Raw genomic sequence first — 25,374 nt, forward strand, 5'->3', positions numbered from 1 at the left:
ATAATATAAAATTATGCAGAAAAGGAATTACTAATGTAAAAAAAGTGGTTTTATTTATATGTTTATATATGGCCCCTAGAGACAAAGCACGTACAAACTCTAAAGCATATACAAACTCCAAAACACATTTCTAGCGTTAGCTGAACTTCCAAAACAGAGCTACCCAGATCACTTAAATTACACAATTGAAAGCATGTGTGTATTGTTTGTGTAGTTATAGACAAGCACTCATATTTATTCAAATAATTTTTAAAAAAAGTTAATTTACCCGTTACTACCACACACCAAATCCGGTTGTTGATACTTCCTGGCTTGTGTAGCCACTAGGTAACAAAAGCTCAACACTGCGCCCTAGCATCCTGGAGCACTTCTGTTGTCTTTTGTACGTGCTTCTGAGTTTTTACATGTTTTGGAGTTTGTACGTGCTTGTGAGTTTTTATGTGTTTTGGAGTTTGTACATGCTTCGAGGTTTGTAAGTGCGTCTGAGTTTTTACGCGTTTTGGAGTTTGTACGTGTTTTGGAGTTTGTACGTGTTTTGGAGTTTGTACGTGCTTTGTCTCTAAGGGCCACCATAAATATAATTTATTTATTCACTCCACATAAAATGTAATAAATAAATCTTATAATACAAAAAACAACTATTTACATTTTAAACTTTTAACTATTTAAATTTTCAGCTTTTTCCTTTTAAACAAATAATGTGAAACAACACAAAACACTGCAAACCACAACACAATTAAATATAAATTTAAATATTAAAACAAAAAGAAGATGCACATTCTCTGTCATATGGGCCTGCATGATTTCTGAATCCTTTATCATTTGCAACTGAAAATAGTGGATGATTACTATACTTTTCTAATGTGACGTTGTTGTCCCTCGCTCTCTTTCTCTCTGGCTCTGTTCCTGTGCTACTGCGAGTGTAACTAACGCCCCTTCCCCCCTCTGGCCTGCGCAAAGTACAGGCCGCGTGTGTGGAGTTTAGCGGAAAAAAGGGCGAGAGAGAGGGTGAGAGAAAGAAAAAAAAACCTCACAGCCGGCTGGCGTTGTTCACTTCAAAGAGTCGGCTCTAAGAGCCATTTCGTTCGCGAACGACCCATCACTAGTCTGCACAAACCAAACTTTGTAGGAAACAAAAATTGTTACTAGTATAATTTGCAGGCTAATAGTAAAGCCATTATCACAGAATGCTATGTGTGATAGTTAGTGCAGCTTATGAAAGATGGCTATTTTAAAAAGCAGAAACCTTGGCTAAATGTTTGGCCCTAGTTTCAGATACTACACTCAACAAAAATATAAACGCAACACCTTTGTTACTGCTCCCATTCCCCATGGGATGGACGTAGAGACCTAAAATTCATTCCAGATACACAATATAACCATCCCTCCCAAACAGTGGTCACAAATCAGTCCAAATGTGTGGTAGTGGGCACATCTGCTATATTGAGATAATCCATCCCACCTCACAGGTGTGCCACATCAGGATGCTGATCTGACATCATGAGTAGTGCACAGGTGTACCTCAGACTGCCCACAACAAAAGGCCACCCTGGAATGTGCAGTTTTTTGTGCTATTGGGGGTCTGGGGACCCAGAACCGGTCAGTATCTGGTGTGAACACCATTTGCCTCATGCAGTGCAACACATCGTCGCTATACTCCAGAGAAAACCCACACAGGCACACTGAGCACACTTAAACTCTACATTGAAATGCCCCAGTTGACCAGATAGCATCCTTTCTGTGGGACAGCAGTGCCAACCACCGCACCACAGAGCAGCCTTTTCAAGCCATTATTAGTTTGACTTACATGTTTTTGTTTCCGATGCATGCTACATGCTGGTTCTTGCTAATTAACCTGAAATATACTCTCAAGTTATAATCCTAAATTGAGAATCATAAACAGTTTGGACTTTGGAAGGTGGGGATTGAGAGCATGTGATTTTTATGTCATATTTTTCACTTTCCGTTGTCTGGATTACTCACAGCATGTGCAGAATCACATGCTTGGCGCAGTCAATGAAACCTCGCCCCCCTATTTTTTAACTTTGGCTCATCCAAAGATGTGACGTACTTTCTTACACCTTGAATGCAGGAAGTGACACCTTTCACTTCAGACTGAAACCAGCTACAGACGCTTATAAAAAAATGAACCAAGAAATTCTCTTGAGTCTCCCATATTTACGTTACCTTAAGTCTGGAACAGGAACCATTTCTAAACTGACGTTCACAGACAATAAAAAAGGGCAATTTCTCACCAGTTAAATGGTGTTAGAATTTAAATCATGCACAGTACAGAAGAGTACAGAGAATTAGCATTGAAAAAGAAGAACAAAGTTTTTCAGTCATGCAGAATCCACGATGCAAACGCAATCTCATGGATATTAAGAAAATGTTGTTCTTAGTCACATGCTTTGACACTGATGATACCCAGCCTGCAGCAACATTACATTCATGCTTGTAAATGACACATGTATATAAATAACACTAAAAGGAAAGCGCTTGAGTTTAGGCTTTGAAATTCTAATTTGTGGCTTTAACCACAGTGCTTATCTGATAAAGATTATATAATCGACACCAACATTGGCAAAAAAAGCAGTTTGCAGCTGTTTTAAAGCTACAAAAAGTGTAAGATTTATTTTTAAATGTGGACAAAATGGCCTCTAATAACTACTTTATAGTGAGCAGAGGGTACTGCAGAGGTAGACGGGGTCAGACTGACAGTGGAGGCCTTCATGGAGTATGTGGCACCTGTAGGACGTTGTGGTTTCATAGGTACTAAAAGTTGACGTGCCTTGCTGCAAAATCTGGCACAGACACACAAGCACATACTCACAAACATCCCACCTTAGATAACACATCGCCCACCGGCCACCATGTGACACATTCAGAGCACCCCGTTGCCTCTTTGGGGGAATAAACATGGAAGTGTGATTGTATGTGAAATTGTATACTGTATGAGGGGCAGATATAACAGAGGTAGGGAAACTGAGCCCCCCCCCCCCAAAAAAAGTGTACTTGAAGTTGGACAGATGTGTGGGTTACGTCTTTGACTTTTAAATCAAGTTAGACAAGGTCGCCCTCTAGTGGCAGAACAGTAAACCTCTGTTTCGCACTTAGCAGCCAGCTGGCCTGATGATATCTTATTTCTGCCACGCTGTAGTTGAATAAATAAATCCTTAAAATATTCTAAAATGAAGTTGAGCAATGAGTAAAATAATTTCTTGTTAGTGGTCCAGTGCTTTTATTGTAAAATATACAAGAAAAGGACATTGTTTCCGCCAGATAAGCCTGTATAACAATCTTGTTTGGTATAACAGTCAATGTTTTCAGTCAAATTATTTGCTTTAATAACAGCGGGGTCACTGATAACACTGAAAATATATAGTGAGCTACTTGGAATTTTTTTCCTGTCATTGTTACTGTGGAAACTAAACAAAAATCGTTAGATGCTTCACCTCAGGAAGAAACATAAATAAACCAAAAACATAAACAAACAAAAAAAGAAGATAAAAACAGTATTATAAAAAGACAAGAAAAAAAACGAGAAAAAACCCCCAGAAAAATTAGCAGAAGACATTGTTTTTGTTTTCATAACATATGCAAGTCACATGTAAAGACAGTTTTAATAATAATAACAATTTATGTAGTCCTGTGAAAAACTGCGTACATCCTTACTGCTTCCACTGGAATTAAGAGGGTAAGTAGCAGTGAGGTGCTGGTAATCAAATGTATTTGATTAACTGATCAGCTAATTAAGTATGAGCACCTCTATAAAAACAGAAGATCTGAAGCTTTTTTTTTTTGCAAATTATGCCACAGTTTTTTACATGGATGACTCTACAATCCCCTTACCTCAGATTGAAACTGAAAAAATCTAAGAGCTACCCCACAGACTCTACAGGCCTCAGTTAGCATGCTAAATGCTCAACACAGTTCAGGAAGAAGACTGAACGTGTATGGCTTGATTGGAGGGGTTTCTGGGACAGTGCCTCTTCTCACTAAAAAGGACATGGCAACATGGTTTAGGTTTGCAAAGTTGCATCTGAAAGAACCACGAGATATCTGGAACAATGTCCTTTGGACAAATAAGAGCAAAGTACAGATGTTTTGTTATAATGCATAGCTCCAAGTTTGCAAAAATCAAACTCAGTATATCAGCACAAACACCCCCAGCACGGTGGTGGAGAGGTGATGATTTGGGGTTATTCCTGTTGCCACAGGACTTGGGCGCCCTGAGCTGACCTCCTCTATAGACCAAAGTGTTTTAGACTTAGATGTGAGGCTGTCTGTCTGAGAGCTAAAGCCTGGCACAGCCAGGAAAATGATCCTAAGCACAGCAGCAAATCTAAATCAGAATGGCTGGAAAAGAAAACAAATGCCTGCAAATGTAAACGAACTGAAGCAACGTTGTACAGAAGACTGAGCAAAAATTCCTCCATAATGATACGAGAGACAGAAAAAGCCAAACACACCAATTCAAGTTGTTGTTGCTTAAGGTGGTTCCACAGACTACTGAATCATACTGTCTGCTTAGCTTTTCCCAGGACTGCATAGAGTCTTATGAAAAAGACTGTAGATGTTGAAAATAGTGTGATTATTTTAGGCATCCATTGTGTTGTAATACCTGACTTGTACTTAAAGAACTGCATGGCGACACTCCTTCAGCTGCTCCACTTTCCTTCCACGGCCCAAAGAAATGCTTGTTTAGGTTATTTGGCATATGGTTGTTCGTCTCCCAGACTGGATAGAGTGGAAAGTGGATGGATGCACCTATTTCATAGCAGCCGTTTTGAAACAAAATAATAGGAAACCAATGATGTTAGTTTATACGTGGTAATTGAATTCAAAATGAAACCAAAATCCAGTTTAAGCTTAAAAGCATACAAACTGTAAGGGTTAACTCAATGCACACTTTCAGGTTTTTTTTGGTGTGAAAATTGACTCACAAGTGAGTCATTTAAATAATATTCGAAAAAAAAAAAATTTTTAAACTGGTTAAAGCTATTTTAATCTTAAAATATTTGCATTGGTTAGTCACAGATTTATTCTTTTGTTCTTTTTTTTTTCCAAAGAAGGAGATGCCGTTATACCACTCACAGGTTCTGAAAGTAAAACAGTACAGTCACAGCAGTGGGCTGTGGAGGAAATGAGTTTCAGTATGTAACACCCACGGTCCCCATACATCACTGCCAAACAATCTCAAAAGAATCCAAGCTAGTATGAGGGTATCACTTCATACTATTGTGATATTCAGCAAAATCAATTAAAAGAAGCAGCGAAAAGACAGCAGATAAAGTTTTTTATTTATTTAACCCAGTGCCGATCCACATTAGCTTAAGATTTATCTTGCAGCACAAGTGCAGGACACTATTTAACAGATTTATTGATACAAAAAAGGAAAAACACTGTAAAAGCAACACAATCAGCTTGTTAGCTTCTTATCATCAAAGACATTTATTAATATTTAAACCTTCAAACTGTGTTTATATATAAAGATAACAGACTTCACTGTAGCATTATACTCTGAGTTTCTATGATAAACCAATAACTGCCCATGCAGGCCAATAAACCTAGCACTGGTGCTCCCTACAGTTTAACTCTGTAAATTATAATACTGTACAGCAATGGCAGCAAATGCAAACACACACATAGACATAGATGCACTCTGTGTTTCTTTTGAACTCAGATTACTCACCCAGACACATAGAAAGACACACAAACGCCTTCTATCTCTCAGACAGTTATGCAAACAGTAATTCTCAGGATTCATGTGCACAGAAATTGTTTGGGCGGTGTTAACCACCGAGCACACAAAGGTTACAGGTCGACCACCCGTCTCTGTCCTGCAGGCAGCAGCTAAAAATAACAAACTTTTCATTCTTTTCCACCACAAACCATCCTTCAGGGTGACTCACACGGGCCCGTTTACTAAAAGTCAGATTTTTTTTACTTTCCCGTAACTTGCAAGTTCACAATTGGTGCCGTTTTAGCCATCGTTCTTCTCTACATCACAACCACAAATGGAGGGATGTCAGGTGAAGCAACAGCTTCGCAGTGGTGATATTGGTGTCCCACAGCAATCAGGCAAAGAGCAAGTGATGTGGCTTGAAATGTTCAGCCACCTTAAAAGGTTCAGAAACAAAGTATTTTCACAATTACAAAGTCCAAACGGTTTTGGTGGTTTCGGTTTTTCTGTGTCACGTTTGTTTGTGCCTCTGGTCTTCCAATTCTGAAGAGATTTTCAGTTAATATCTGATGACACCTACATATATGTGACATCAACATTTTTTCTAGTTTAGTGATCTATATAAGGGTTGGTTATATATATATATATATATATATATATATATATACATATATATATATACATATATATATCAACATGTTATTATTATTATTATTTTCTATATTTGAAATGTAAAGTAGTCAATTCCAAACATGATAGAAAAAGATAGAAAAAGTGTAGTTACAGTCATGGTCAGATGTTTACAAACACTCATCATGGACATGAATGTCATAGTAATTTTGGGCTTCCAATGATTTCTTTGAACTGTTCTTTTTCCAGGATAGAATGATTGTACAGGATTCCATAAGTTTGAACTTATTTTGGATTTTCTCTAATCCACACAGGCTCAAACATGCATACAGACTCATATACATACATTTCCTTATTTAAATCTTTGAATAAGTGGCGCTAAAGGTTTTACATTGTCTTTAACTTGACAAGAGCAAAGCCTGTTAACGTCTCACTAGTCATCATAATTGACTACAACTGGTAATTTCAATTGCTAGCAAAAAAAGGATTTGTTTTTTCAGCACTCATTGGATTTACCAATATTGTAAAAATTGAGAAGTTCTAAGTAGGAGAATTGTAGATATCTACAAGTTGGGAAGGTCTCTTGAAGCCGTTTTTAAACAACTGCAGACTGTTCAAGCAAGTAAGTACAAGGTATTCAGATGCATCACCACTTTGCCAAGATCTGGAAAAAGACCAAAAGTGTCACCATCAGATTTGAGGAATTTGCTTAGGATGTTCAGGAACATCAAGGCTCAAGCGTGCCATGAGCTGGAAACTACTGGAACACCAGCAACACTGTCCACAGTGAGGCCAGTTTTACATCACCATGGACTAAGATGCCAACTCTGCTCCAAAACTGACACCTTCAAGCTCGACTAAAATTTGTAGCAGCCCGCATGGAACAAATGCCTTCTGGAGAAGAGTTTCATGGTCAGATGAGACAAAGATTGAGCTGTCTAGCCACAATGACACAAGACATGGAGACTGTTTTGCAGCCAGTGGTACTGGGGGCATTCCACAGAGTAAATGTAATAATGAATGAGAATCACTACCTCCAAATTCTGCAACTTCACCTCAAATCAACATTTAGTTGACTGACAACACAACTGAGTGTTCCAACAGGACAATGAAACACACATCAAAACTGGTTTTGGAAGGTATAAACGGGCTGACAAGAAGCTGTTGGAATGGTCTTCTTAAACCTCAGCCATACTGAAAATTTGTGAACAACACTTTAAAGCCAGGTCTGTGTCAGCTAACCAACCAACTTAAATGAAGTCTACAAATTTTGGCAACAAGAGCGGTTTTTGCTTCTTGATGACTACCAAGTACATCTGGCTAAAGTGCAACTTGCTAAAGGACACTTAACCAAATGTTAGTATGGTGTTTCAAGCTTTGTGTAATTTGGACCCTGTGTGGATTAAAGAAAATCCAAAATCAGATCAAACTTGTTCACTCAAGTCTTGTTTTTTAAAGTAATTAAAGATTTATATTGCACAATCATTCCACCCTGGAAAAAGTAAAGTTCAAAGAAATCATTATAATCCTCAAATAACCATGACATTCATACCCTAGATGAGTGTTTGTAAACTTCTGACCACAACTGTAAATTTACATGACACTTCATGCAATCATATAGCTACTGAAAGTTGAAAAAATATATAACTCATCACACCATTTTCTGACATCAGAGAATAACTAAAACACACATACAAACACACACATGTACAGACACTACAACGACTTCTTAAGAGAGGAAGCACTGTTTAATCTCACCACTGGAGCTCCATTTTGCCACATCTACTTCTGCATCTCTCAGCCTTGCTATCTTTTATATAAAAGGGTTTCATCAACAAACATCTCCAGTGCTCTACCGTAAGTATAATAACTAGCATTAAATAATGTGGTTTTAGTTCTGTTTACTTTGTAGTAAATTGGTGTCCACACTAGCAGTACCCTCCCAGCTCAGCCCAGTGTTGGCTCAGCTCTGTTCCCTTCCTCCTTCCTCTGAATACTGAATTGAAGGGCACGGTGCTGAGCAGCTAGGTCAGGCTCAGAGCTTCACTGGACCTTCATCAAAGCAGCGGTGAGGGCAGACTCCAAATCAGTCTGGATAGAAAGAGACAGACACACAAAGTTATTTGCCATGCCTGCACCTTTGTCCCAAGAACACCGGAAAATTTTCAGTGTTTAATTTTCCACTTCAAAATCTATCACACAATCCTTCCTTGATAGCCTTGCATGTCCTGTTCAGACTGTAACCGCCTTTTCCTGGTAGGATGTTGTTTAGATTTCATTAGTAAAGAGACTTTTTCAGGTTGATGAGGGCAACATCAGGTTTCTAGGACATTGGTCCATTAGTCACTCGTTAAGTTTTCCATCGATTTTAAACCACTATCAAGAAACCAACCACACTAAGGCCAAAACCCACCCTATTGGTATTTTTTTCCAGACCTGCAGCACTTGTTCATTTAGATCATGCATGAAAACACAGGTGTGTATGTCAGTTTATCATGTTATCATTTTTATCTTCATTATATGTATGAAGTGTATGAAGTGAGAATGCAAAAACTCACAACACCAAAATGGTAAACGGCCTGTATTTGTGTAGTGCTTTACTAGTCCCTAAGGACCCCAAAGCGCTTTACACGTTCAGTCATCCACCCATTCACACACTGGTGATGGCAGCGACATTGTAGCCACAACCACCCTGGGGCGCACTGACAGAGGCGAGGCTGTCGGACACTGGTGCCACCGGGCCCTCTGACCACCACTAGTAGGCAACGGGTGAAGTGTCTTGTCCAAGGACACAACGACCGAGACCGTCCAAGCCGGGGCTCGAACCGGCAACCTTACAAGGCGAACTCCCAACTCTTGAGCCACGATCGCCTTAACCAAGCAAATGAATAATAAAAACATGTACTTATTGTTCTTCTTTGCAAGTTTCATATTGTCTAAGACAAAGTAGTCAGTGACAGGCACTATTAGTGTCACTGTTTGACAAATGCTTATTTACAGGTATTGAATAGCGAAACATTTCACTGGCCTAAAAAAAGTTCGCAAAATGTATATAAAAACACATACATGTACACGTACAGGTAATGACAACAAGGTACACGTATACGTAACATTTGCTCATTTTGACATCAGCTGATGATCTATTAGGATTTGAGAATTATAAACATAATTCCCAGAAGCTAAATAGATTTTTATAATCCTGGTAAAAAGTTCCATCCAGGCTGTGTAATGTGTCTAGGAGAAGTCTTGAACAGACATGCATACATATGCTATGATAATTATATGGGTTAAGAAAAGCTAATGGACCAGTCTATAGCCATTTTCATAAAACATAGCTTTATGGAAACGTAGTTTTTAGTATGTGCATTTAAGACCACTGAAAAAGGAGCATGATATGAAAGATGGGTGTAGCAACTAGGACATGAGCAACATTCATGTCAATCCATCAAAAATACCGGTTGAGACATTGAAAGGAGTTACACAAGCTGACCAAAAAAATCCCAGTCTATATGGCATTGTCAGTAACTGGACTGTTTATAAACTCAGTCTTGTAATTTTAAATCCAAAGTGGCTCTTAAGCTGTGGCTATACATAACTGTTTGATTGATCATCCAGTTTTATTAATCAAGATCGGAGTTTGAGGTTAGTCTATAAAAAGAAGCCCTCAGAGTATTTCTAAATGTAAAAATGTCACAATATCATCGGCGACAGGGTGTATTAACTTGATATAAATCCCACTCAGGAATGCAAAAAGAAACACAGCAAGCCCTTACACGTCTGTGCACTCACAAAATCCCCAAAACGCCCCCTCATATCTAAAAAGATCACATACACAAAATAATGAAACACTGCATGAATTCCACAGACATAATTGCCTGCCACACCTAAATCTACATGTGGCAGTAATGTGAGTTATTTAGGAAAGTCTATAGCACCACTGCAAAATCGACACATGGAGGCTAAAAGACAATTAGAGCATCAGCGACAGGTTAACTGTGCTGTGAGTTAGTGGAAAATCATTAGTGCAGATGGAAATTAATGCTTGTTAAAGCTGTTTGTTGTTTCAGTGTGGCAACCAGTAGGTGTCACCTTCTCCACATTAGGAAGCTGTGTTCCTTTTAAGATAACATGAGACTAAAGTTTGTTCCTTTGTCCTCCCTCTGATATCTTGGGAGCTATCAGTTCTGCCCCCATGATTCAAGTGGTAACTGTGTTTGTGTGCTGGACCGGATGTGGTGCCAGCCCCATATTTCCTCTGGTGCCTCAGATTAAAAGATGTCACTGAAAACATTTTCTTTCCATGATTAAAGATTTCACACTCTTATCTTTAGTTGTAGTTCAGCCAGCGGCAGACCTTGCGGTCCACATATCACCACCCAACCACGACAAAAATCATGCAAACACTGCCCCAAATAGACCAGCAACATTTTACTGGAAGAGGCCCCGGCCTTGGTCCTTCTTCCCAGCTGAGATCGAGGCAGGCAGAGTGCGAATTACACCCACTGTTTGAGCAGGAACTACCGGGGCCTATTTGTGGCTTTTTCATGGTCTGTCTTCAACCGCAGACATTACAGTACCTCAATGGGTTCACAGTGGGTTTCTCTGGAACTGGGCATTTCAGAGACTTTTGTCAGCAATAGTTTTAGAGACCGGCTGGTGCACAGTGCAGGATTTTCAGCTTTTCCTCTAACTCAGAGAGGAAGTACAGATGTCCTGAGGTGAATTGCTTAAAAAAATGACATGGTAGGAAATATTAAGGCAAATTACATTACAAGCCATAAACTTAATTTTGTTAGTCAGAGCATCTTTGGAAACACATGGTAACCTGCTATAGTTTGTTTTGTTTTGGTTATTCACCAAAAGAGGTTATTTTGTAATTTGTTTCCAGCACTCAGCAAGATTTGAATCAAAACATGATGGTTCTTGTTGGTTTGGGTGATTATGCTGTTAATATCCTTCCCAGTCCTTATAAATTAGATTAATACTTTTAATTAATGCATAAACTGATGTTTTAACTGTGGTTGTTACTATTTTTCCACAGATATATTTAGGAAAAGTAATGTAAAAACAAGACTTGCATGGAGACTATTTCTTTGGTGGATTTCATGGTTTCATTAACAACAGTTCTGCTCTCATAACAGTGCAAGCTGAGTACAGCCAGGTCCCCTAGCATCTTATGTGTAGCTAAATCCGACAAATCACATGCAGCGACCATGCCTACAAAAATGACAGACAAGATTACAATTACAAGGTGGATGTTAACAAGCAATATTAGATCCTTAGCAGGACTGAAACACAGACAAACTTAGCAGAAGGTCGTTCTGATTTGTAAAAGGAATGTCACTCATGTTTGTTTCATTCTTTGTAAACTACAACTGGCCCAATTTGAAAACCCATTGAATAGTGTGCTGGCATAGTGCTGGGGAAAGTAACTAGCTTTTCTATGCTTCCAGTATTGCCAGGATGTCTGGATAGCTCATACCCGATTGAAGACTCCCTCTCCTGCGTGCCAGGAGACAAAAGCAGATAAATTTACAATAGCTAATAAAAAACTAAATTACCATGAGAAGAGTTTCTAGATTGCGTTTAATCAAATTAAATCTCTTGCTTGTTCTCTACACAAGATTTTAACCTTCATGCAGCCAACGCCATTTCAAAAACAGCTGGTCAAAAGAACTTGGACTTCAAGTGGACTATCAGAATCAGAATACTTTATTGATCCCTGGGGGAAATTATTTGAGCAGGAGCGACTGTAACAGGCTGCACGCTGGTTGGCGCATGCGCACTGAATGTGCTACAAAGGGAAACCAGAAACCATTCTAATCACCTTGAAAGTCAGTATTTTGTATGATGACCTTTATTCTTAAATATATCCTGAACTCTCTTAGGAAGCTTTGTAGTAATTTCTTTAAGTAGTTTTCAGGAATAGGTTTCCAGACTTCTTAAAGGACATTCAAAGCTCTTCTTTGGATGTTTCTGCCTTTTGTTCTGTTCTCTTGTCAACATGATGACACAGTACTTCAATAATGTTGAGGTCTGGGCTCTGGAGAGGCCAATCCATGACTGAGTGTTCCACTGTGTGTTTTTCTATGAAGATACCTTTTTACGGCATTGGCACTGTGTTTGTCGTGCTGAAAAATGAAGCTTTTTCCAACCAGATGCTTTCCAGATGGTATTGCATGGTCAATCTCAATCTGACAGTACTCTTCTGTTTTCATACTTCCATCAAGTTTGACAAGATCACTAACACTACTGGCTGAAATGTGTCCCCAAACTATGACTGTGCCTGGGACTTTTACAGATGGCTGTAGAAATGCACTATTTTACCTCTCTGCTGCCCCCCTCTGTACATATTGATAATGATTTGAAGCAAAAATTTCAAACTTGAACTCTTAACTCCATCAGACCTGTTGTCACTAATTTTCAGTCCAGTTATTGTGTAATTTGGCATACCTCAGCTTTTACTCCCAGTTTTCCTCAAGACCGTGACTTGAGCTAACCTTCCACTGAGATCGTTTCTGATGAGCCTTCTGAAGAGTCAGATGTCTCAGGTTCTGTGTGATTTGTTTTTTATTTTTAAGGAGACAACATTCAGATACTGTTCATCTGCTGTATAGTCTTTCAGGCATGACACTTCTTCTTTTGTCCTCCACTTGTCCAATTTCCTCAGATTTCTTAAGGACACACTGCACACCATACACCATGCAGACATAACCAGTTTTCAGCTAATAGCTCTTTGGGAATCACCTTGGTAGTCACCAAAAATACTATTTTCTGCCCTTCAAACTGTGTTATCTTTGGCATTTTTCACAGATTCAACAAAAGAAATGGAAAGAAATTGTTTTTTTGTTTTGCAAAATACTAGCAACAATCTACCTAAAGATACTATTTAAGATTGTTTTTGCAAAGTTGTGTGTCAAGAGTTTTTCACAGTACTCTACTTTCATATGCAAATAACTCTTGATCCATATGTATAAACTAGATCCAAGTATGGGAAAGATGCATTGCAGCTGAATTTTTACACGTGATACTATGTTTATATTGTGAATTGATCCTGTAACTAGAATTACATTTTCTATTAATGACAGCAATGATCTTGGCTTAATCACTGTGTCATTAGGTGATATCATAAAATCATTAAATGATCAGTATACATGAAGCTGTCTGATTTTAAAAAATAAAACAAAACTTGTCAGGTTATCTAAAAGTAAAAACAAAGACACTTTGCATCACAGCTTTAACTGCAATCTGAATCACATCACAGTAAAAGCCTGTGTTTGCTCCACATCCCAACTTGGCCAAGACTGGGAAATACATATGGTAAGAGTGTGTCTGTACAGCTGAGTATGAGAGGGGACGTTGTTATCAACTGGGCAGCCTTTCAGCTTAGGACTTGTCACAGTTCCCTCATCCAGGCCCCCTTAATGTCTGCCTTCTTTCTTAGTCTCAGGGATTAGACCAAGAAAGAGGGTCTTTTCTTCTGCCTGCTAACTCCAGACAATCGGCACAATCACTTGTTATTCTGCTCAAGTCCCACATAGTTGGAAAACAAGGAAACTTGTGGTTCAAGGAATGTTTCAAGGAAACAAGGGCTTCATTTCCTGGGAAAAATCTATTTTTACAACGAAGCCACTGCAATCTATTCAACATATCCCAAGCTCAATTTTCTGGTCAAACATGGCACAATCAATCACACTGCTAACATAGTATTTAAGAGTGTTCCTGACAAAAACAGAACCACCCTTATATCAGCAGCATGAATGGGGACTCTCTTGTGTGGGCAAAACCTAGCTTTGAAACTTGACATGAAGAGGTGACAAGGGTGCAGTGCAGTGAATTCCCACCTTTACAACATCGCTGAAAACTTTTTTTAAAAATTGAAAAAAAAATCTTTGAAAAATCAAACATGAAAATGTCCATGAGGGGATGGCATATTTAAGCTATAATGGATGATAGTTTTTTGACTGTTGTTGATGCGTGAGATTGTATTAGCTATGGATGTCAAGAACAGTCATGTGACCCAACCTTGACACATCAGCTCCACTTTTGTTTTTCTTCCTTTACAGCTTTTGTTTTGCCAGCCAGAACACCAGCTTCAAGCCAAGGCCTCTGTCAATACAGCACAAGCCAGAGTTTCCCTGGCTCCCTTTGGTGTGGAGGTAATTTATCATAAGGGGGAAATGGGCAACCACCCACATGCCACATTACATTGGCAACTCACTCAGTCATTATTGTGGGAAAGGTGTTAACAGCAGAGAAGGTAGTGTCAATGACCTCGGAGAAGGCATCTGCCATGTCGCCTAAGTGTGAAAAGAAGCTGAATATTGACCTTTAGAGGGTGTTTTCTGGTAACTGTTAGTGTGTTTCATGTTTTGTTATAATAAAAACAGCTGAAACATCAGAAATCTCCAACTTAACTGTAATTATATATATAAAAAATATAAACTGTAATATCCTTTTTTGTAATCAAAATTGGCAGACACAGCTATTAACATTGGCAGAACTAAGCTGTGAATGGTTTCCTTCCTGGCAGCTAAGTATCTTTCAGGCTATGCATTTATTGTTAATAAGCAATTTATGCTTCCTTGTATTCCTATTATTTTCCCTGTCTGCAAAACACAATGGATTAATAATGTCAGCTAAAAGAATCACATTTTTTATGCCCAATGGGAACTAAAAAAACAAAAAAAAACAAATACAAATACAAAAACCCACATTCTTAATTTCTAATTAGTTCAACTTGAACTCCAAAGACTAAGTTAAAGATGCCACTGTGACATCACCAACTGTCACCAACTAATGCTGGCTAGTTAGCTTGGTTAGTAAGGTACATCTGTACTTTTATACTATCTGTGGTATAAAATGGGATTCTATCTTCATCAAAAACAGGGCTTGAAAAAAAAAATTAGTAAAGACACAAATGAGTTATCAGAATCAAAATATCAGAAATTGGTAACTTATCATTGTCACCAAGAAGGGGCAAATTAGCTCTAGAGACCAACACTGTTTTATGCTCCAAAGATATTTCTTTGGGAACTGACCCACTTTGAAGGCTGATTGAAGTGGTCAATTGAGGAGCTGCTTTTATGTCTTTCTTGAAATTGTTTTTCAGTTCCTGATGTTTGCTCATCATTTTGAGAAGTTATTTATTCTCCCATTGCTACAAAAACAAATATTTACATCTTTGCTGTCAGTGTTGTAAATCTTTACTACGTTAGAGTAAGTTAGAGTCACATTTGTTTCAACTTGGTAGTGAAGACACCAACAATCTTAAAAAAAAAAAAAAAAAAAAAAAAAAAAAAAAAATATTATATATATATATATATATATATATATATATATATATATATATATATATATATATATATATATATATATATATATATATATAGTAAGTATGTAAGTATGTTAGAAAATAGGGGTGACGAGAGTAAACTCTGAGCTAAAACTAGCTAAAATGTTAATGGTAATGATATATGATCTACCTCCTTTATATACAAGCATTCAATAATTTTTCCCCCTTTTTGTTCATTTTCAAAATTACAAATGACAAAATAATTAGGTTTAACTTTGAAAAGAAAACAAGTTTTATCTGTCAGTCCTTGAAGCAGTAGTTGTGCCACTGTAGTTCTTGGAGGCTGATTTGGTATGTCACAGTCCATAAATGCCAAGATGTTTTCTGTTCATGTAACCAGAAGAAATGTGGACACTTTATCACAGTCACGGTGACAAGAGGCACTCAAAACTTGGCCAGCACAGCAGGCCACTAGACAAACACTGCATATGCACTGAGGGTTTTTCTCACATCATGGACATCCTGTGATAAAGGAAAGCCTAGAAAACCTTAAGTAAAGCAGAATTTAATAAAAAAAAAAAAAACAACAACAACAAAAAAAAGTCTGGTAATTTCTTCTGCTTGACATATATAATTACATGGTTCCTCATAAAGGCTTCCCAGAATGACTGTTTTGCTGAACTTTGAGGGAATACCTCAAAGGGCTTCTCATGGACTTTCTTCAGCCATGTTTTCTGGAGCTACTAGGATTGAGAGTGCCAACCATATAAGGGAAATCTTCATATGGTCTCGTAACAGAAGTTAGTCTATGTTTGATGACAGGCTGTAATTTATTATTGCAAAAACTACACTCACTGCATTTCTGAAATGCCTTTTGACACCACTAAACGGCAAAGCTGGCCTTGTTGCGTCAAGCTAAATCCTAGCACTCCAGTAACTGAATGCTATTTAAGAAATGCAAATGTGAAGCTTTTTAAAAAAAAAAAAAAAGCTTAGATTTTAGACTCACCATCCGTACAGATGAAGCACTTGCAGAGACACACACACAAGCACAAGAGGAGGACCGCTGCCACACCGCACACAGAGATGAGGATAACCATGGCTGGACCCACTGTGGCACACAAACACACAAGCTCACATTTCCTCCAAAACACAGATGATGTCTAAAAGTAGGATATATATTATGTATGACATCTGGAATAAACATGTTAGGTGATGTGGTAAGACAAGAAAGGTTCTCTGTACTAAAAATAATCCTTCCCGTACTATGTGGCATTACAGGATTCGGGACCCCATCAAAGCAGCCATAATTACCCAGCACTAAAATAGCAGAGAATTCACATTTGTCAACAAAAGCTCCTGTTCCTAGTAAAGGAGCTTTTACACATTATGGCATATTATATTTGCTATAATGTGTGACAGGACAAGACATCATTCAGGAGGTCCTCACTGTTTGTGTTGAGGGACATCAACAGGGGTTTATTCAAACCCGGGTGGTGCACGATGCACTTGATGGACAGGTCGCTGAACAGCCCAGACTGGAAGAGTAGCGTGCTCGTCACTATTGTTGTACCGTCGCCTTGTTCGTAGGCCGACGAAAATGGTGGGCCTAGGGTTCGGTTGTCACTGCCGACGTTCCACATGATCTCCGCTGCAGGCCGGGACTTGGCCGTGCAGTTGGCCTCAGTGATCCCTGAAGGTGAGGTCACCTGGCTCACCTCTGGTTTGGGTAAAACTGTAGAGAGACAGACTGAGTTAATGGCTGCTTGAAGTTTATTTTGCAATTTTTCTTAGGTCATTTTTTCATTCTGTGTTACTCTTTTTTGGTATTCTTTTAGTTACACCACAGAAAACAAAGATTTGCTCATCTGCCTTCCTAATGAAGATGGACAAACAGAGAACATCGCCTGTCAATCTTTCTGCCCCGACGACACAGTGACACAAGTCGTCCTCCGACAGGCCTGGAAACAAAAGCCAGACGGAGAACAGAGCCAGAGCAGCTTTTACTGACTGTGTGTGTGTTTATGTGTGTGTCTGGATCTGGTGTCTGCTTCCAACAGTTCAGACAAAAGCAAAGCCTGTTAGGAAAGCAACATACGCACACACACAAACACACTAGGCTTTGTGTCTAGGGAAACAGTAAACCACTCATCCCCTGGGCTTGATCCCACATTAATCACCACTTTCCCCTCTGTGACACCCCTCTCTCATTATCACTCCAAAAGCACCCACACACGCACTCACAGAGGAAGATCAGCAACTACTCTCACTCCTGGAACTTTTGCTCATGATCACTAGAGCTACATTTAGTCTTCTGATGGAAATCTACGTCCCAACTGACGTTTTAACCCAAAACTCCTTTTTTTCTCTATACCACAATCTTGCACACCATTCAAGTCAAGTTGTGGTATACACTGATCCAATGCAGTTACACTTCTCAGGAGGCGCAGGCCAGGTTACGTGGAAGCTCACAGCATACAATTAAAATGGGACTCTGGTTCTGGCATAAGTTACTGAGTAGATCTGATGCAGAAGTATAATTCATGTGTAAAAGTGTAATAGTGGTCTAAGCAACTCTCTCTCACTGAGGGGAAAAATAGATCAGAACAGTAGTTAATGACCCTCTCCAGTACCTCTCACCTTTGAGCTGCCTGTGGTTTGTTTATACACTGCTTTTCCTTTTCCTGAGCTATATACAGGATCCACACACACATACACTAGTACACATTTCCTCTCAGCCCTCAGTATATTCTCATTGTGGTACATGTCAAGACCCTTTTCCGAGAGGGTGAAAGATAAGGCAGAGACCATAGAAAGGCGCCAGCACCAGTGTATTTAGCCCGAACTTTACAGCCACACCTTGTTTTTCCTCTTTTGTGTATCATGTTCTGGGTTAAAGTTAGGAGCAGGTTTAGGGAAGAAAACTAGTTTAACTTTCTAGCATGTGACACTAACCCATACCGTATAAATGTTCCTGTAAACAAATACAGGATTGGTAATATTAATAATATGTTTTACTTTCAGAGATCCATGTTCCGCGTGGGAAATTAACAATAGCGCTACTCATTGAACTAGAATGATCAGTTTGGTCAGTTCAAGGTCCCATGCCATTTAAATTTTTTTCCAACATATTATTTTTATTCTAAATGACACTAACAATGGGCACAGATTGATGGAAAGGATGGAAACACTTTTCCATGTCAACACCCAGCGAAATATTTATCTGACATTTCCTGGAAACAGCTCACATTAGTCATTTCCAGATGTCCAGAAATAGTCTTATCATCATCTTCATCATTATTATCATCATTATTATTATTATTATTATTATTATTATTAAGTGTTCCCATTATAAAATGAAAATTGTAGGTGTGCCTCCTAATACAACTAAAGCTAAAAGAAAATTGTTTTTTTTAATCTGCTCTAGTTTATATTTGCTAGCAAATGCTCATGCTCCAGTATTGTTTGTACCTGTAAGCTGTTCTATGTGTCTAAACACAAAAAAGAAAAAAACCCACATTGCTAGATCTTTCAGGATTTGTGGGTATAATTGATATGTTAGTGCGAAATAGCAAAAGGATAATTTCACAAGGTGCTATAGATGCAACAAGGCAAAAAAAACAAAACAACAAAAACATGCAATTTTAGCTTGTTGCTAGGTAGTTGCACGGCAACATGATTATGCCACAATATATGAGATAGATAAGAACAATCAGGGGTCTCAGATATACCTGTGTGACAAATTTGGTTCCTCAACTCTTAATTCTGAAGGACAAGTTGGTGGTCAAAGAAACTAACAGACAGAGATTTTTGTGTATTTCAATGAGAAGATTGCCGTTGCTCTGTTGTGGGATCTCCCAATCGTTTTATGTGTATATATGGAAAACTGGAGGCTGGGAGAGCAGCAGCAAGGGCCAACACATATAATAGGTACGACACTCACAAGCATGAAAGTAGGCTCTGTGGGAGATATGGGTTGCAAAGTGGCTTGCAGGTGGGTAGCAGCTGTTGTCAAGCTAAGGCAACTTAAATTGGGGGCTCTATATGAGATTTACCAATAAGATGTGTAGAAGGGTATCAGCTGACATGGCATGGTAATAAGATAAGCTACCATGACTACTTATCATGGCTACTGCCTGCCTGAAATAGCGCCTGAGCAATCATCCAGTGTATGATCCTTGCTTGTCTCAATTCGAGTGAGGAGGGTTGTAGTTTAACTTTGAAGAGTATATTCAAAGCTGGGGTTGTGGAGATTAGACATATATAGAGGCGCTGATTAAATATGGCTACTGAGTTGCTAATGACTAAATGTCATGACAACTTTGTCAGCTATATGTAATGACAGACTTTGGATAACATAGAATTCATCACCTAATAGGGAACAATTTCCAAGGACCAAATACAGTAAAAAACAAAACAAAACAACCAAGTAAACAAAAAAATAAGATCTCACCATAAACAGAGAGGCATGTGGTGGCGGCCCGGGTGCCATCTGGGTACGTGTGGAACTCACAGGTGTAGCAGGCCTCGTCCTCCGTTCGGACAGCCTTTATCGTCAGCTCAGTGTGTCCCAGGGTTCGGCTCAGGCTGACCTGACCCTTGAACTGTTCCTCTATTTTGTAATGGTTGCCTTCAGCAACGGAGCCAACAGTGGTGGTGTCACCCTGCTCGGCTGTCTTCCTCCACAAGACCTGTCGGACCCTGCCAGGGAGGCTGTACCAGCATGAAAGGGTGGTCGGCTTTCCACTTATGGCAGTCTTATTGCCATCGAAATGCACTTTTCCTGGTACACAGAAAATTGTAGCCAAATCAAGTCATTTTTATTTATACAGCAGATTTTAAAATAACAGGAGTTGCTCCAAAGTGTTTTATAGTCATCTAGTATGGAAAAGTAGCTGTCTACACTGATATTCATTAACTCCATGCAGCTTTTAGGGTATAAGAGATGGTCTTTAAATAAGAATAATGTATGAGCATATTTAGCAGTAACAACAGAAAGCACTAAGGTTAGCAGCCTGGGTGGGCTCTCCTGCTCCTGCTGATCTGAGAGTTCAGACTTTAACCTGCTACTTCCGGTTTTACAGGATTTTGCTGCCCTCAGGCAAAACAAAGCTTATACTGTGCAATGTGACTTCCACAAATAAACACAGTTGCAAAAGAGGCTTTGACTTTATCATAAAGGCACAAAAGTTCAAATGTCAGTTGGAGCTGCTACCTTGAAAAATGCAGACCGAAGACTGTTGTTTTTAAGAAAACAGAATCAAGGGGATGTTATGAGAACCACCAGTAAGGATATTATTGCAGAATGGGTCTAAGGAGCTTGGAGGCTAGTGAAGAGGTTTTATCTCTCAATCAAGAAGCTTCTTCAGTTCCAGGAGAACAAGTCCCACTAGGGTTTAAATACCTGAGACTCTCCATCATTTGGTTTTAGAACTGAAGAAGCTTCTCAGATGAGAGCTTAAACACCTACAAGAAACTCAAAGTTCAGTCACTTCCACAGACATGACAGAATGGGAACATTCCTAAAAACGGCTCTGAGGTTAAAGCTCATTTTAGACATATTTGTAAGATTTACTCTCACCGATGATATTGAAGCACGCCAAGCCTTGTTGCGTGCCCTTGGGGTAAACATCAAAGATGCAGTGGTAGCAGCCGCTGTCAGCAGCCTGCACTTTCGTGAAGGTTATGTAGCTAGCGTTGTGATGAGAGACAGTGAGCTGCACATTTTGGTCTTGGTGACTGATGTGGGGTGACGTCCCCTGTTCGTACGCCAGAATGAGCTTGTGGTGCTTGTTGAGCCAGCGCACTTGGTAGACCATATCACCTGGCTCCGTAGTGATGTTGCAGCCGAGCAGTAAGGGACGACCTGCCTCTGCGGTCAGATTAGCGGGACCTAAAACCTTACCTGACGTAAGGCACAAACACAGAGTCAGCTCCTGTAACTCTAAAGACTTTTTCACTGGTAATTATGTGGGGAAGTAAGAGTAACACTGAATTTAAAAACAAAACCCTATTGCATTACAAAGTTGTGAGGGCTTGAAAAGGGGGCATCTGGACTTGTTTTTTTCTGGAAAATTTTTTTTATGTTTGACTAAAAGTGGTCTGATTGGCCTTTTTAATGCCCAGGTAATGGAGAACCTACAGTGAAGTTTACACAAAAATACAAAATTCCATCCATCCATTTTTAGATCACGTGGGGTAATACAGAGGTGTTTCCAGGCTAGCCAAGAGACATAATCTCACCAATGTGTCCTGGGTTTACCCAGGACATACTCATTACACATCACAAGTAGAAGGAGGAGGGGACCTCCAGATCAGATTCCTGAACTCTATGACTAGATGGAATAAAATTAGAATATAATTTAAAATCTTTATTCTGAACCCTAAAAAAATAGGGTTCCCTAAATTTTCTTTAGGGTTTTTCAAATTTTACTGATATGTCAGTACAGACTTTGTGGTTGGTTTATTGAAGCACGCCAATAAACCAACCAGATCCCTAGTTTCAAGTGTTATTTGACACATTGTGGAACTCATTTATTAAATTCTGGTCCCACTTAGAGTAAGCTAGTAGGGTAGACTATCAATTACTGTCTTCCGTGGTGTGAGGCTACCTCATTGCTATTGTATGACAGTGCATTGTGCTCGGCTTCTAACTTGTCAGATGTGGTTAAAAAAATAAAACAGCAATGGGTAAAAGTCCTAGAATAAAATCCACAACCAACTGGTGATGACACGATGGCTAATTCCATTTTTTATAAACAGCTTTTGATAAACACATTTGCTGCTGTGCAAAAATATTGTGCAATTATGCATCGAACTAATGAGTCTAGTAAGGTATGTAGAAATAATCACATCAGCGACACGAAACAGAAGTCAAACAGGTTGGGCACAACTGCTTCGATCTTAGATAATTGCATTTTTTTTAACTCTTAAAAATAAAAAATAATTACAGCTATGATATAGAGCAAGAGTAATATGAAGACAAACCAGGACATATGCAGTTACTTTCTTGCAGAGGCAATTCCATGCAAAACCAAGCTCACCATTAAACAAAAACGAACTCAATAAAGTTAGAGTTTTCTCTTTCTGACTTTTGCAATCTCATGCCTACAGTTTGTAAGCTAACAGTCTGCTCTGAAAACAGCCTAGGCCATTGTGAAACTTTGGTTATAGCAGCAAGTGTAATCATCATGTAAAAAAGGAGGCTATAATCATTTTGCAAAAACACAGAAAAAAAGAAGAAACTCAAAAATTAAACACGCACACGTATCTGGAATACCTTGCGTCGTAGAGACAGCTGCTCCTACGATCCAGAGCAGCAGACGCAGCGGGATAGAGGACCCACACATCGCACACTGAAGCAGGGTAACCGACTCAAGCACTGACCCAATCTTACATCCAGACTGCAGCTGCACACACAAACGCAGTCAGGGAGTTTGACCACAACCTTAATCGCAGCGGGGAAACCTCAAGGTTAAGCACTTTTTACAGCTTCTGGCTAAATAAACAGGACAAAGAAAAAAGGAAATAATATTCCTAAAAATCATACCCCTGTCAGCTGTCCAGTGCTCTACTTGTTGAGCCGCTGCTGGTCAGAACTGTAGATCCTGCATGTTCTTGGGAAGCTGTCAGCTGTAATGGAAAAGCCAGAGGAGGACATTAGCAAAGACGTCAGCATCATAAGAAATTAAACTTTTTCTTTAGTATTCTTTTTTCTTTTGGACATCTGTGCATCCCACGGTTAGTTTCCTTTAAAAGTTGCTGCTATGGCGATTTGTAAGCATCAACAACAACAGATGCTGATTCAAGGAACATTACCTGGGGTCTAATAGGGGGTTTTATATCTTAATCAACAGCATGCGCTCACTCCGGTGAGCCCATAATTATCTGGCAACGCAACACAAGCACACCTCTTACATGTCTAGACAACATCAAGCCCTGAGGTTTCGACATCGATACCTGCAACCACAAAGGAATTACAGTGGCCGGATGCTGAAGATGGAGGTTGGAGGGAGTCATTAAGGTGAGCACAGCATGCACAAGGACATGCAAAGCAGAGGGTGTGCAATCACCAGCCGAGCCCAGCAGTGAGTAAGCTGTAAACATCATACTCTGGCATAGCTCTGCTCTCATTGTTTCACAGAGACAATAGAAAGTCACCACTGTGGCTTTACTTGTGAATTGTACTTGGCTTGCATCAGCTCTCCGCATCCTGGAGAAAAAGGCTGGAGGAATTTGGCACAAAGTGACTTTTGATTAAACTTGCTCTGAGTCAGGTGAAGTGGACTTACTGGTAAAGAGAAACCTGCCTAAACCACGTCCAGACCTCACAGCTTTTACGGGCATTATTTTGCACCATTTACACTGTCAGCCATCTGGCTTCAAACAAGCTGCCTGCTCCTGTTGGGCAACAGTTAAATCACTTTTCCACTATAAAGCCATACTGATGTCTCACAGTAGGCTGGGAGACTCAGTCAACAAGGCCAAACAGATGTAGGCTTTTCTTTTATTGTGAAAGTCCAGCCTAATTTTCTTCACATCCAAGGCAAGTCATCAATGGAAGAGACAGCGAGGGAGCTAGAAGTTGACTGACAACAACATTTCAAGATCAACAAGTGAGGAAGTGAAACCTGGGTGCCAACCAAAATCCAGCCTCAGGAGACAGACTGAACACATCTTGAACAGATTTCTAAAAATAAATAGATAAATAAATAAAACAACAACAACACACACACAAAGATAATTTCCCCCACATTTAAAAACAAAGTTATCACATTTTTATTTTTCAAATAACAAAACGAATTCTCTTTTCATGAGAAAATCACTGTACTTAATAATATACTATATAATACTATAGTATAAAATAATAGGGACAGATTAGTGCAATGCATGAAAAATGCACAGTAAATATCAGTAAGCATATCTAAGTAAATATCAATCCTTTAAAATACTTTAGTCACAGGTGCAAAACAGGAAAAGTGTGATAAAGTTTGAGTTTATATTAATCCAAGTCATTTTAAGTCGATCACAGTCATTCGCTATGAAGGTTAAGGTCAAAGTTAGAGATGCTGTGAAGAATTTGACAGCAGGTGGGTTCAATTTAAACGCTCAAAGAAACAAATGCAAAGCATGCAAGCGTTAACCTTTAAAAATATTTCAGTCCTTCCGCACGTGCTTACTTAAAACTGTTCAGAATTTACAAGGAAAAAAATAAAAATAAATAAATACCTGCTGACAGAGTTTAATCCGCAAAGACAAATGGGACCCGGCGTTCGCCCTGTGCGTCAGGTGAGGTGAAACTGGAAAAGTATAATCCACAGCTCGTACATTAAACCAATACTCCAGCGTGTTGTTTCCTTCTGCGTTTTTTCAGCCCATGAACTTTGCAAACGACCCTCTGAGGACGGGAAAGATGAACAAACAGAGACCCCCAGAGGCCGAATGGCGCAACTGCAGTTCAAGAAATCAACTGCACAGGTTCAACCATTCGTTATTAGAGCTAATCTGCCACAAAGAAGCTCAAAAATAACCTTAATTTATTTTATTTAAAGTGTTTATTCAAGTAGACTAAGTCGTCTTTTTTAATAAAGGGAAAATTAAAAATATTTATGAGTTATTAAAAACCTTTTTTCTGTTCTTTGTTGAATTTGGATTTTAGATTATTCTGAAAAAGGTCATGACCCCAAACCTGTTTTTTGTTTTTTTAGTGGCCTAAACCTTTGTTACATTATATACATCTTTTAAATGTAACTGAAAGCAGCAG

General features: G+C 39.1%; 1 protein-coding gene across 3 annotated transcripts; it reads right to left on the bottom strand.

The window, feature by feature from the left end:
* Positions 1–6,344: 6,344 nt before the first annotated feature.
* Positions 6,345–24,961, bottom strand: LOC146681370 (nectin-3-like). Of its 3 annotated transcripts, none has more exons than XM_085449088.1 (8): positions 24,840–24,961; positions 23,161–23,243; positions 22,891–23,020; positions 21,193–21,516; positions 20,065–20,394; positions 17,062–17,346; positions 16,621–16,722; positions 6,345–8,407 (listed from the first exon to the last, which is right to left on the bottom strand). In XM_085449088.1, exons 3-8 carry the CDS (start codon positions 22,958–22,960, stop codon positions 8,403–8,405), a joined length of 1,116 nt encoding a protein of 371 aa, XP_085305214.1. In that variant the 5' UTR covers positions 22,961–23,020; positions 23,161–23,243; positions 24,840–24,961; the 3' UTR covers positions 6,345–8,402. The 3 variants fall into 3 exon arrangements, with proteins under 3 accessions (XP_085305214.1, XP_085305215.1, XP_085305216.1); XM_085449089.1 differs by having other exon boundaries at positions 22,891–23,058; XM_085449090.1 differs by lacking the exon at positions 6,345–8,407 and adding an exon at positions 15,718–15,995.
* Between the last annotated feature and the right edge of the window lie 413 nt (positions 24,962–25,374).

This window comes from Copadichromis virginalis, linkage group LG23 (genome assembly GCF_057382275.1).
Source record: "Copadichromis virginalis isolate Kocher_CV1m ecotype Utaka linkage group LG23, C_Virginalis_male_GT1.1, whole genome shotgun sequence".
Classification (NCBI taxonomy): domain Eukaryota; kingdom Metazoa; phylum Chordata; class Actinopteri; order Cichliformes; family Cichlidae; genus Copadichromis; species Copadichromis virginalis.